Raw genomic sequence first — 14,102 nt, forward strand, 5'->3', positions numbered from 1 at the left:
ATATATATATATATATATATATATATATATATATATATATATATATATATATATATATATATATATATATATATATATATATATATATATATATATATATATATATATATATATATATATATATATATATATATATATATATATATATATATATATATATATATATATATATATATATATATATATATATATATATGAATTATCAGTCAAAAAATTTTCAAGTTGTTGAAGAAAAAAAAAGTAAATAAATAATAGTTAATCTAATAGCCTAGAGGAAGCACCTGCCTGGAGCTGACCAATGGAGAGCTGCTTCAGAGAAACCGTGAGTGCCAACCATTTCTATATTTCCTAAGTGCAAGAAAACTAAAACTATGTATCCAGTGCTAACTCAGTGGTGTACCGAACGTCATTGAGATTATTTGAACATTACGGGCAGTGAATTCTTACAAGAAAGTCATCAGACTAATAAAATTGTATCATTATAACGCATATGTGCATTGGTGTGTGGGTGGGGTGGTAGAGAGTATGCATATGGCAATGTGTATGAGTTTGCACGTTTGTGTGTGTGTGTGTGTGTGTGTTTGAGAGAGAGAGAGAGAGAGAGAGAGAGAGAGAGAGAGAGAGAGAGAGAGAGAGAGAGAGAGAGAGAGAGAGAGAGAGAGAGAGTGTGTGTGTGTGTGTGCTGAGGACACATACCATGTTTCCAATGAGCTGTGGTCGGTGTCGCCTGACGGTGTGCACGGCCTGGAACACGTCCACCTCGCCGTGCTGCACCACCTGCTCAATACATGCATTGGCCGCGCAGTACACGCCCGCTCGACTCATGCCGTCCCTGGGGAGGGGAGGGAGATCATTAGTGAGGCGCTCGAGCGAGCACACACACACACACACACACACACACACACACACACACACACACACACACACACACAACTAATTTGAAGGTAAGCACAATTGCGCCATTGGCAGACTATTCTTGGTATCTATTTGCGAATTTCTATTCATAATTCGATTGGATGAAAGTAAATAAAACACCAATAGTATTTTCATGAGATACGTTGGATGGTTTGGGTCTCTGAACAAAGACACAAAAATATAAGAAAAGGAAAGCTGAAAAAAGCCATCAAGCCTACACATGCACCTACTTGCACTTATTAGTCTTATTCACAAATGTATCTAATTCACTTTCATAACTCCTTAATGATTACGGACTACCAATAAAAATATCGAGCCTATTCCATTCATCTGCCTCTCTAATTGAGTACCAATTCATTGCCCATCTTTTTATTATCTTACTTATGAAGCTTAAACACATTGTTTCTTGTCCTATCCGGATAACTGATCCTAACGATCCTAATGTCACTTTTCATATATCCCCTATTCCCCTATAATTACTAAAGACACCAAATGAGGAACACTCACGGGCTGACCACCACAACGGGGCCATAGCCAGTCCGCTGCCTCCACCTCTCTACCATGTTCATCAGTTCTACCAGGGCGTTAGTGGAGGTGGGCACCTTGTGTCCCTGCGGCCAACACATCAGCTGAAAGAGATGGCACGACTTGGGCTCTGCCTTGATGCCCGCCATCAACTCAGTCAGCGAGACGATCTGTAAGAGAAGGAGGGGTCAGCTGCCAGCAAACCCACTGTATTCTTAAACATTTTGTCGTGTCATCTCATTTTCTTTTAAACAGACTCAAGTGGAAGTTACTCTATATAATGAACAAAGATGTTATCTTGATTCAGATGATAGTTTAACAAACACTGAGCTTCATTAACGAGAATAACATTCATGAGAAGCTGATAAGTCAACATCGTAGCTCTTGAAAGTAATCCTTATCACAAGCGCTTAAAAACATGAACGTAAGTTTGCTTGTTATAAAAGGTTTCAAGTAATTGGAAATGTAACTGTACTCAGTTTAAGTAGAATTTTGCTACATTGATAAGGTTGTTAATCATTACAACATGCATATTGTACTCACGTGTTTACCGGTGTCATACGTGCCCAGCTGGCTGCGCTGGGGGAACAATATCTGGCGACATACCAACATAACACATAAAGAAAACTCACGACACAGACGAGGCAAGGCAAGACAGGCAAAGTAAGACAGGCAAGGACCAACAAACAACAACTTTTCATAGTTGTGGTGTTAGGAGCATGCATTCGATTACACACACACACACACACACACACACACACACACACACACACACACACACACACACACACACACACACACACACACAAACACACACATAAAGAACAATACATCACATCAACAAGAAAGAAATACAATCTAAAGATTACTAATTTGCAAAAAAATCGTGTTAAAATTATCGTAAGTGACAGAAAAAAAATACATATTATTATAAAACACCAACAAAAAAGCGATATGATGAGTTATTTAACATCACAATATTGACAACTAGAAAACAAAGGAAAAGAGAAGCTAAGCTGAGTGACTATTACACCCACGCATGCAACAAGTCAATAAAATAAAACAATGAATAAGGGACGCCAAACAACAACACAAGTCCTCCACCTTTTTCGTAATTTTGAAGACCCAGGAGCGAATGTTCTGGTAGTGTTGGTGACTCACGTGGTCGATGGTGAACACGGGGCCGTACTTGACTGACTTGCTTTTCTCCGGCCAGAATGGAGGGTAGGTCTGTGGGGAGGCAGGGTGTCAGGAAAGGGCATCACAAAACACATGTAATGAACTGTGCCATACACGTGGTACTTTTAAATGAAACAAGTGAAATGTCTATTTTCTATCATAATTTTACATAACGCAAGTGAAATATTCAAATTGTCTCATATTAATCTTCCATAAAGCAAGTGGAGTGTTTACATTTTTCTCGTGTTTATACATAAAGCAAATGACATTGATATTCTCTCATGTCTTAACATAGAGGAAAGATGATTATTTATTTTATTTTCATGATCTAAGAAAGTTTGAATTCAAAAGTACAACTTCACTTAGCAATGAATTTTCCCAAAGATTTTCAGAAACTAAGTTATAGTCCTAAATGAACTGTTCCCTGCTCAGGCGAGGCCATACAGGCAGCGCCGAGGTAGCGAAGGAATGCTCCACGCCTTCACTCGTCACGGCACGACATGTTATGAAGTGAGCCGTGACAAGAACCTTATTTGGCTATATCGCTCAATTACATACACTGGTGAGCCTTATTTTGGTTTCTACTTCACTAGTCAAAAAAAGGTACGTATAGCACATGCAATTTGTTTACAAATTTAAGGGTTAAAATGGGATAAGTTTACAAGTATAGGATCTTCTCTGGAAGGAGAGGAAATATTTCAGTACAGTTTAAGCTGTGGTCTCGTCGAGCTGAAATAAAACCAGTACTTAAAAAAATGAAAATTTCATTAATTTTGAAGAAAAAATAAACAATGGGAAGAGAGGCAGTGAAAGGATGCAATAAAGAGTTTCATATCTGGATACATGTACGAGCACACCTACAGTACATTTTATATATATATATATATATATATATATATATATATATATATATATATATATATATATATATATATATATATATATATATATATATATATATATATATATACACATATAAAATCTTGTGTCACACACTGTATTGGAGCCTTTGTCCAAACCCCTCTGAGCTGTGAGTTGACGTCAGCCATAGCGGCGCACACCAAGGCTTTGTGTGGGTCTGAGGAACACACTCCTCACAACACTTCATGAAGCAGTGGTGGCAGACCACACTAAACTTTACTCAGTGAGGGATGATTTTGTTTCTCAGGATTTGAAATGGTATTTTAAGTATTATAAATTTTCGTTTTTTTCTAATCAATGATTAGAAAAATACATTTGCTCTCCAATTCTTATAGAAATAAATGTAAATTATTTAAAAAATACAATATAAGGCACTGTATTGATCAAAACGAGGTGTGATTAGATTTGAAAACTGACCGGTGCCTGCAGATCGGCAAGGCAGCATTTCCACACTGAGCGATCACCACACATAGGTAAAAGATGAGATCTTCATGAAATACTTCAGTTATAAGTTGTATCAGTAAAAAAAGAAAATAAAACTATTGTAATATCGAGTACATGAAAACAATGGCATTTCATTATTACACATGATAAGAGATGCGTCCTATATGGTAGTCATGTGTATGTAAACGCTGACGCTTTAGTGAAAATACTTCAGTAAAAGGCAAACAGAGCTCCATCTCTCACTGACTTAATTAGTGCGTCTTTCATCATGACAACAATTCAAAATCTTTACATAAAAGCAACAAAATAATAATTCTTTACGTGTCTTAACTTGCGTTCAAACCAATACTTTCGAAAAGATTTTGCAATTGCTGTCCACAAAATGTATATGTTACAACTCGAAACAAAGGGAAGAATGTGGAAATGACAGTGCAGGAAGGCCTCATGCCAGCCGTGGAGCGACGCGTGACTGTCCCAGGGAGGGAATAGGCCCTCTAGTGTCTGTACGCAGCACCAGTGTAGCTCGAGGGATGTTATTGGGGACTCAAAACGCCTGGCTAGCTGTAACACTGTCTTGCCTCCTCCTCAACACAATCATGTTTGCTAGGCAGCCTGTTAATTCAGGGATACAGTTGTGTGTGTGTGTGTGTGTGTGTGTGTGTGTGTGTGTGTGTGTGTGTGTGTGTGTGTGTGTGTGTGTGTGTGTGTGTGTGTGTGTGTGTGTGTGTGTGTGTGTGTGTGCGTGAGTCTGTGCATTTGTTGCATCAAATCATAGGGTCTATGAATACTGGTAAACACATTGCTGACTTCTAAAAAAAGAAAAAAAGAAAATAAGTTTTGCTAAGTATCGTACAAAAAATGGGAAGGGGGTTGGTTGGTTGGATCTGGTAGGAAAAGTTTCACAAGAGTTTAAGAATCTAGAAATAAGTAAAATATCACTCCACAGCATCAGCAGAAGCACAGAGCCCATTGTCAGTGACAGGAGAAACACCATTATTGACGTGAAGATTAATCATTTCATTATCAGTACCAGTCATATCATCATTCTGAATTATTTGTGGGGATAGGTGAGGCTTATTTCTCCGGGGAACACATCAATGGGTTAGTGTTCTCAAGACTGTGAGGCGGCCATGGCGGCGCCGAGCTTCCTACCACAACGTTCGTGGGATAACAAAGTACCACGACCGCGGCACAGTCATGGTCAAACACGAGAGACCACAGATCTCCCAAGGTCTGAGACGTCGGCCACTCTGTCACTATGTACTCCCGAGGGTGGGTGTAGCCCTGCAAAGACGGGACCGGACTCTAGGTGGCGGGAACAAGGAGGAACGAGAGGCGAGGGGGGGTGAATGTTGGGAGCGCTGTGACAATGGGTTCAGGTACTCGTGTCTCGTATTACACGGTGCAAGGAGAAATCGTGGCTGAGACACAGAGAGTGTTAACAGGTGTGACCGTGGAGTCAGGTGAGGGATGTGACTCTGCCAGACCTCAGGGAGTCACAGGATGCCACTGGCCTCACTCATGCCAGGGTGGAGCAGGATCAGTTTCACGAGTGCAAGGGTAAGACAGGATCAGTTTCACGAGTGCCAGATTGAAACAGGGTCATGTTCACTAGTGCCTGGGTAGGGCAGAGGTGGTGAGGCGATGCGGCATGGAGGCACAAGACAAGTGAGACACACTCAAGTGAAACAACACCATCTAGGAGGAGGGAAGGGTTGCAGCTTGACCAAGGAAGTGTGGAGTGGAGATGGGCAGGATGATGCACGCAGGACGCGGGAGGAAGGGTGAGGGTGGGAGGTGTCGGGGCGCTGGGAAAAGGGGCCTCACTACAGGTGGGAGGAAGAGGAGTACCTTTTTAATCATATTTAAAAGAAATAGTTTAAGTAAAGTAGACAGCAGATTATCATTATTATTATTATTGTTATTATTATTATTTTTGGAAGGGTACATGCTTGTTTTTATGTAGGGAATAAAAAGGTTGTTTGAATACATGACTCCGAAGTGAAGATTGTGTTTGAAATACTGTCTGCTGCTGCTTTACAGGCGAAAATGTTTCAGTGGCGAGGCCAGACTCCTTACCTCAAGCACACCTGGCCAGGAAGTTTCGCCAAGTATGTTCTGGGCAACACTGAAACACTTTCTGCTTTAACTTTACGAAATACTTAAGTGATGAGGACGTTTTAGGCGCCTTACCGAGGCCTCCAAGGGTGAGGGGTTGCACAGGACTACGACGGAGGTCACCTCATGGTCGTACACAAGCGACCAGAAGTCTGAGATGGTCGACTTGAGGGGAAACTCGGTTACAATGTATTCCCTGGGCCTCAAGTACCCCTTTGGAGTCGTCACAAAACACAGGAGGAAAAGCGAGGCCAAAAAATAAATGAGGTAAAATGCGGATAAACTGACAGGGATACACATTAGTAATCTAAGGAAAGGACCTCTAGTATCCTAAATTCTAGGAAAGGGAAGAGCAGACTTAAGTTCTCTAATCTGAGCCATCGACTAGGACAGCAGAGAGGAAGGATGCTTGGGTTTTGTCGCTAATTGTCAATGGATCAATGAGAAAACTAACCTCGTAGCAGAAAGGAACATTCCAGGGAGGAAAGTTTAGAAAGGAGAGGACAGATATTGGGCCCATGCACGGCGAGGGAGAGAGTGCGGGCGTGTATGTAGGAAGGGTGGACAAAACTGATGCACTGAAGATGCCTTACAACTAAGCAGAGAAATAGGAGTGAGACGAAGTAAAAAGGCAGAAAACTGAACAGTAATAGTTCCAGCACTAGCTAAAAAGAGCTGATGAAATATAGCTATACACATTTCTAACAATTCATAGTTAGAATATATTACATATATGTATATTGCATTTTATCATATATCAGAACCTGTAGTAGTAATCCCAATATTCCTCAAGATATTGCAGAATTCTTCAATGGCACGTTTACAACAAAGACTGCATCACCAACTCACATCGACGCAGACTGCATTGATGTAGTCAGTATTGTTGTTGCCTTGGAATGAAGTGATGTACGGCCGGAAGTTGTCAGCTGTATGAAAGAAACAAACCCGAAAATATATTTGTACATAATTCACAATATAATATGATATGATATTCGTACATTGTCATTCTCAGATTATTCTTCATACCATATACTTATCACATCTTGATAGACTTTAGTAATATTTGAGTAACTCGTGACCACAAGATGGTACTACGTCATTCTCTCTCTCTCTCTCTCTCTCTCTCTCTCTCTCTCTCGGACATAACACAAGGCCACCTAAATTCAGATGGTGAGGTTATCTATCCTAAGGAGTCCGCAACACTCACGTGGCACACACAACACATTGCGGTTCTTGACTCTGTTATCTGCTCGGTGGCCTCCCGCACAGTCTCCGATGGTGAACCGTGGCGTCATCTTGCAAATTTTCTGTAACGGAGATCATTGAGTTAGTGGAATGTTTCATGGACACGAAAACACTGTAGCATGATTCAAGGAGATGATGGTGACAGTGGTGATGTCAATAACACCACCACCACCACCATCACCGCTACTACTACTACTACTACTACTACTACTACTACTACTGCTGCTTCTGCTGCTGTTACTACTACTACTACTACTACTACTACTACTACTACTACTACTACTACTACTACTAGGACTATTTTTTTTTATGTTATGTCCTATAGCGACTGTAGGCATACTTCAAGAGTATATGTTAGGAAACGCTGTTCAGCTTCCGCCCATTAATGGCGCAGGCAATTTTACTTATAGTAGTACCCATATTAGAGCCAATATCACCACCCAAGCGTATCTTTGGTGCAACCATCTAGAACCTGGGTATCATAGTGACATATAGGTAACTTTAAACCACTCAATAACTGGCAAAGCTTCAAAGCGGTTCGTGATGGAATTCGAACCTAAATGCGGACTGCTGTCCGATTACCACCTTATTCACTACGCCACCACCTCTCTACTACTACTACTACTACTACTACTACTACTGATAACAATAAAAATAATATAACAATAATAATAATGATGATAGTAATAATAACAATAATGATATCAATAATGATTATTATTACAACAATAATAATAATAATAATAATAATAATAATAATAATAGTAATGATAATAATAAACAGTAATAAAAATAATGATAATCTGAGATAAAAAACAGTAATATAAACAACTGAAGGATGCTTGGAGAAGTAGGTAGAACAGCAAAAAGGCAAAAAAAAAAAAAAAAGAAAGAAAGAAAACGAAATTAACAGGAATAGATTCCTACCACCATTTATTCATCTCATCACTTGCATCGATCAATCTATTCATTCATTTAATCACTCACTTATTTACCTACACGTTTCCTGACTCACCTCAAACTCTATCTGGTATTCACTCTTGTTGTGGGGACCCTTCATGGACTTGTGTTTGAGCCGCTGCGAGAGTTCACTGACGGGGAAGAAAGAGTAGCCACACAACAGGAACTCCTCCAAAGCGTCGTAGGTGAACCGGTACTGAGACTGCGGGGATAAAGTGCCTGCTTAGTTTTCTATACTTGCACACACACTTATTGGCTGGTCTGCGCTGACATGCTTAATTGTACCCATCTCATCTCTACTGCTGAATACAAGTACCTTGCCGGGGTTAACACGTGGTTTTTAGGAGTAAATGTTTGGTTTTCTGCGTCTGTATGTCTGTTGGTCTCTCTCTCTCTCTCTCTCTCTCTCTCTCTCTCTCTCTCTCTCTCATCTATTCCCATCACATCTTGCTCAAATCACTCCTGGCAGGAACACACGTTTATTGCAGTCCTGGACACTCAAGCACACGTGTGGCTGCAGTTTTCCTGAGATCTTGAGTGAAGGATGCGACATAATGCACAACATATCAAGCATTTTAAATCTTTTGGCAAGCGATGAAGAGATTGTTTATCAAGAGCCACTAAGTGTCATCGCTCTGCTCCCCAACACATACTTCTGTATCGCTTAGTTTAGACATGCATTCATAGGACGCTGGATCCCACACTTGGCAACACTACCGCCACCACCCACCACAGTCTCTATGAGGCCCGGCCGCGCCTGCTTCATCCTCTTGACGTAGCCGTACACGTCCAGCTTGCCGTCCTCCTCGTGCAGCTCCAGGTTGGAGTCCACTGCGAGATATACACCTGTTCTGGCGCCGCCGTCACTGAAAACACAGGCATGTCTTACCTACACCTTCTCTCCCTCGTGTGCTGCATATTTACAGTGGCGTATGAGTGTTTGCTACTAAGACTGGGAGGAGTTTCAAGATACCTACGAAACTAACAACTTTTTCTGTTTGCTCTTACTACATATCTTTCTCACGAGTGAAATATGAGGGGGTTTTTTATACTATGTGCGCTGAACGAGACTTCTTAATACGAATGCATCTTAAATAAATGATTTATAAGTTATAACAAAGAAAAACATTAAAAAATCCACATGAAAAAAAAAAAGATCTCGTGGTTTAAAGCAAAACTAGAAAAAAGGCAACACTTCTTGAAATGCCCAGAAGAGAAACATTTCAAAGCAACAAGAGAAATAAAGATATAAAAGACAAGATTAACAATACTTACTCTCACTTCGTAACCTCAAAGATAACACACCTCACACACACATATTTGATTAAAACTATGATACAACACTCACGCAAGGCCACAGGCTAATGAATCAAACCTAACCTGCAGTGGACAACAGTGGGCCCATCTGCTGGCGTTATGTTTGATCTCATCCATATCCGCACTCTTCGTCTGAACTCAAGGAGGGCGTTGATGAAGGGCTGGGTGTGTGACGGCCACTCTGTGTAATGGAACTGGACGATCTCCCTCACCTCATCGGGCTGGCGGAGAAAAGCAGGTTACTTTGTCTCCTCAGTCACTAGATGGAAGAGCATAAAGGCAAGCACGGGGATAGAGTGACTAGCTTGTCTTGTGTCATTGTTCCAGAGGGATAGATTGTGACGATTGGATAGGAATGACAGAGAGAGAGAGAGAGAGAGAGAGAGAGAGAGAGAGAGAGAGAGAGAGAGAGAGAGAGAGAGAGAGAGAGAGAGAGAGAGAGAGAGAGAGAATTACCTAAACATAATGGATACAAATGACAATCACTCTTTGCTTTCGTTCCTCATCTTCGTCTTCTTTAGATTTATCTCCTGTACGTGATATGATATCTATTTTTTTATATGTAAAGCAAAATCTTAGTATTTTCATTGGGATCTTCATATAATCTTGATCTAGTTCTAAAAATCTCAAAGGGTAATGAGAACAAAATAATGGAAAGAATTGACACTAAGATATCTTTCTTACATTTTCCTCCAGGCTGAGTTTGATGGTCCGGATCATGAAGTTGGCGAGCTGTTCCTCCTTGAGCAGGTCTACCTTGATGCCTTCGTAGCGGTCTGAGCAGCCCACCATGGCCGGCCAGTACTGCACACACATCACCTGCGCCACACACCACACTCCCTCAGTCTCTCCTCCTCGCCCACACCACTTCCCCTACTTATTCAATAGTTTTACCTAAAATACTATTTTCCCAATCTTCCTGGGAAGAAAGAGTGAATAATTGCAGCTTTTGTTCTATGAGCTTGTTTAATTTTTCATGCCGAGAAACACGAAGTTTGTACATTGTCTGTATGGTGAGTAATAGTGTATCTATACAGCTACGTTTTCATCAAATTAACTCAAAAAGCTATTCATAAAGTTAGCACGATTCTTTTTCTTCACAAAATTGTTGTTTTAATTAGTTACTTATTTTTTTTCCGTATCTACAATCCAATTCCCCTTTTAAGGAACATCTTCAGTTGAACTACATAAGCTAAACCAAAACGATAAAAAAAAAGTTCCATACGTACGTTACAACCAGCCTCTGCTATTAATTGTGAATAAAAACGATTAATTCCACCATTACTTACCAATAACTTCAGGTACTATCACCTACAGACCTACCAAATTTACCTAGCCTTACTTTTCATCAACACACTGAAAAACAAAACACAAACTGCATGAACCTAAACCACACGACCCTAAAGTCAGATCCAAACACAGCTCTCCTTTGAATCTTAAGAACCTATTAAACAAAGTCTTCTTCATGTCCTGCTGGTCCCACCTTGATGAAGTCGAAGGTCTTGGTGAGCATAACGATTAAACGAGTCTTCTGCTGCCATACCATCCTCCAGAAGTCAACGATTGTATTCTCCAGCGGTCCCTGCGTGGCGATGTAAGCCTTGGGGGTCAGCAGGCTCTGGGGAGGGAAGGGAAAATGGTCAGCTAGAAGTGTACGGTAGGGAAGAACACATGTAGTAAATTAAATAAGTACATAAATTAGAGAAATATGTGACCTCTGAGGGTATTACTGTTATCCATCTCATATTTCAGGTACAAATCAGCCTTTTCTTTTCACTGGTCATCAACGTGTCTAGTTTTATTGGAATGGAATTATGAGAGGGCATTTATCTATTTCCTGTACTTCATTTTTTTACTTTTTTTTTTACCATTGTCGATTTCTCCAGTACATTAATAACGTTCTTGCTGTTTCGTGGGAGTGTTCACATTCCTGACACCACTAAGTGAGGCGCAGGATACGTAAATGTTGTCTCGCCATTCAGTGGTAAAGATTTTAACACTATCAGCAAAAAACATGACTTCTCTTAATGACTTTACTCATTACTCGTGGCCTTGAGACTCTAAGTTCCTCTTTTAGTTGCTCGCCATCTAAAATATGAATGAATTTTCTGCCATTTTGACAATATTGAGAATGTTCAGACATTTAGACAATTTGATTGGAGGTGGGAATCGAAGAAGCTGTTGGCAAAACCGGTCAGGGATAAACTCAACTCCGTATATGTTTCCTTCCATCTCCCTCTACATTATTGCTTATCTTCATATTGATAAGTATTTACGATATATATACTCCTGTGTGTGTGTGTGTGTGTGTGTGTGTGTGTGTGTGTGTGTGTGTGTGTGTGTGTGTGTGTAATGAACAAGATCAATCTTACCATAATTAAAGATTGTCGTATTTTTCTTTTCTTGTTTAATTAGAGGAGAGTAAACCACATGAAAATCTCAACTGTGTCAATAGTAATCGAAACACGATAACAATATTAATAATTATAATAGCAATAACACCACTAACAACAATAATAATGACAACAACAACAACAACAACAACTACTACAGTAATAATGATACTACTACTACTACTACTACTACTACTACTACTACTACTACTACTACTACTACTACTACTACTACTACTACTACTACTACTACTAATAATAATAATAATAATAATAATAATAATAATAATAATAATAATAATAATAATAATAATAATGATGATAATAATAAATGCAATAACATTTATTGTTGATGAGCCTTATGAGCCACACAACCACGGCAACCACCACCACCACCACCACCACCACCACAATGACAATCACAACAAGCCAACACTCACGTCGACATAGGAGGCGTTGATGTAGTCTGAGTCCGGGGCGTCAGGCAGCGGGTCCAGCACCACCCTGTTGTAATCGTCTGTGGGGAGCGGGAGTGAGGCGGGGCGGCCACGGGAGCAGGGGATGGGGGAAGCAATCAAGACGAGGTTTAGCTGGCAAGTTCTGAGAGCAACTTCGTGACAGCAACGTAAATAAAAGTAAAGGAAATGCAGTCACTCAAATATTACTAATGACTTCTGAAGTAAAAACAAGGAAAAACCCAGTGAAGATCAAATGAACCACAAATAGAGAATAAAAAATAATGAACTTAGGATTTAGCAAGGCGTTGTTGAGTTGAGGCGGCCCAAACTGAGCTACTTTTTGAGAAGAGAGAGAAGAGAGAAGGAAGACAGAAAAGAGCAGGTGTCTAGAGCCACTCACAGGCTAAGCTTTTTTTGCTGGTGTTCTTGAGCTCGTTGGCTTCCTTGAGGGCGTGGCGCATGGAATGAGGGTCAGTCTTGGATGCCATCTGCGCCCACCGTTGCCACCCACATCACGACACGAAGACAATAAAGGCATCAGGTAAGCTACGTTGTAATGTATAACACTGTGCACACTCATTCTTCATCGCATGACTCGACAATAAATACAAGTACATGATAATTTGACATAAGGATATAAGAACATTAGAAAATATGGAAAAATGCAAGATGTCGGGCCTAGACGTACCAGTATAAAACGTGCCTATCTATCTGTCTTCCTGTCCACACACCGTCCTCATCCATACATTTGTCTGATCATTATTGAAAGTTCCCTAATGACACAGCACTAACAACTTGATTACTGAGTTTGTTCCATTCATCTATCACTTTATTTGAACACTAATTTCTTTTAATCTCTTTCTCAAATCAAAATTCATTCCTCTACATTTGCTTTGGATCTGTACATACTTTAATCACAAGTAAGACACTTATCTTCAAACTCTAGATAAACCTTCTCACTACACCATTCAGGAATAAGCACTTCCTGTGGCCCTTGTTTTATATTCTTTTCCCTAAAATTGAGTACTCTCTTGTTCATAGAGAAGAACTATTGCAACAGTAGCCTTCTATTTTTATAATTTAAGTCTAAGGCAGTTTTATAATACACTTAGAACATATTCCCTATCTATATTATCCTTCTATCATATTCTGTCGTTTACCTTCTAAAACCTCTTGCCAGCGCTATGGTGAAGGTTTATGTTAGCAATATTATTGTCAGTTTCTTTCTTATTGTGGTCAAGTTTAAGGTAATTTTGTAGTACTGCAAACTTAAAACATAACCTTTATCTATATCATTCTGCTGCAATTGTTTCCTATGATTATTAGGACCATTTTTTTTTTTACTTTATCCCAGTTGGTTGATAAGTGTGGATACCTTGTTTTCTTTTTCTTTTTTTTCCTGCAAGAGGAGGGAAGCCGGTCAAAGGCAACAAAAATAAAGAAAAAAAAAACTCTTGAATGCCAGTTCCCTTAAAGATCAAACAGAGTTAGCCAAAAGTCTGGGGTAAATGTCTTGAAACCTCCCTCTTAATAACCTAACCTAACAAAACATAACATAAAGAAGTTAACTGGTAGGAAGATGGAAATACAGGAGCAGGCAGGGAGTTCAAGAGTTTAGTTGCCTAAA

The 14,102-nt window shown here is 39.8% G+C and overlaps 1 protein-coding gene across 4 annotated transcripts in view; it reads right to left on the reverse strand.

Moving 5' to 3' along the window:
- LOC123504519 (receptor-type tyrosine-protein phosphatase kappa-like) overlaps window positions 1-14,102 on the reverse strand; it is an 87,116-nt gene that overhangs the window by 4,666 nt on the left and 68,348 nt on the right. For 3 of the 4 annotated variants that reach the window (XM_045255099.1, XM_045255100.1, XM_045255101.1), the window contains 14 exons: window positions 12,876-12,963; window positions 12,458-12,534; window positions 11,108-11,242; window positions 10,309-10,443; window positions 9,688-9,845; window positions 9,038-9,173; window positions 8,363-8,509; window positions 7,310-7,409; window positions 6,952-7,028; window positions 6,178-6,315; window positions 2,545-2,670; window positions 1,984-2,034; window positions 1,423-1,610; window positions 697-832 (listed from right to left, as the gene is read on the reverse strand). In XM_045255099.1, coding sequence (XP_045111034.1) covers window positions 697-832; window positions 1,423-1,610; window positions 1,984-2,034; window positions 2,545-2,670; window positions 6,178-6,315; window positions 6,952-7,028; window positions 7,310-7,409; window positions 8,363-8,509; window positions 9,038-9,173; window positions 9,688-9,845; window positions 10,309-10,443; window positions 11,108-11,242; window positions 12,458-12,534; window positions 12,876-12,963 — 1,692 coding nt within the window. The remainder of the gene's footprint in view (window positions 1-696; window positions 833-1,422; window positions 1,611-1,983; window positions 2,035-2,544; window positions 2,671-6,177; window positions 6,316-6,951; window positions 7,029-7,309; window positions 7,410-8,362; window positions 8,510-9,037; window positions 9,174-9,687; window positions 9,846-10,308; window positions 10,444-11,107; window positions 11,243-12,457; window positions 12,535-12,875; window positions 12,964-14,102) is intronic. The other variant, XM_045255102.1, reaches the window with a different exon arrangement.

The sequence above is a fragment of the Portunus trituberculatus genome, chromosome 16, assembly GCF_017591435.1.
Source record: "Portunus trituberculatus isolate SZX2019 chromosome 16, ASM1759143v1, whole genome shotgun sequence".
In the NCBI taxonomy this organism is placed as follows: Eukaryota; Metazoa; Arthropoda; class Malacostraca; order Decapoda; family Portunidae; genus Portunus; species Portunus trituberculatus.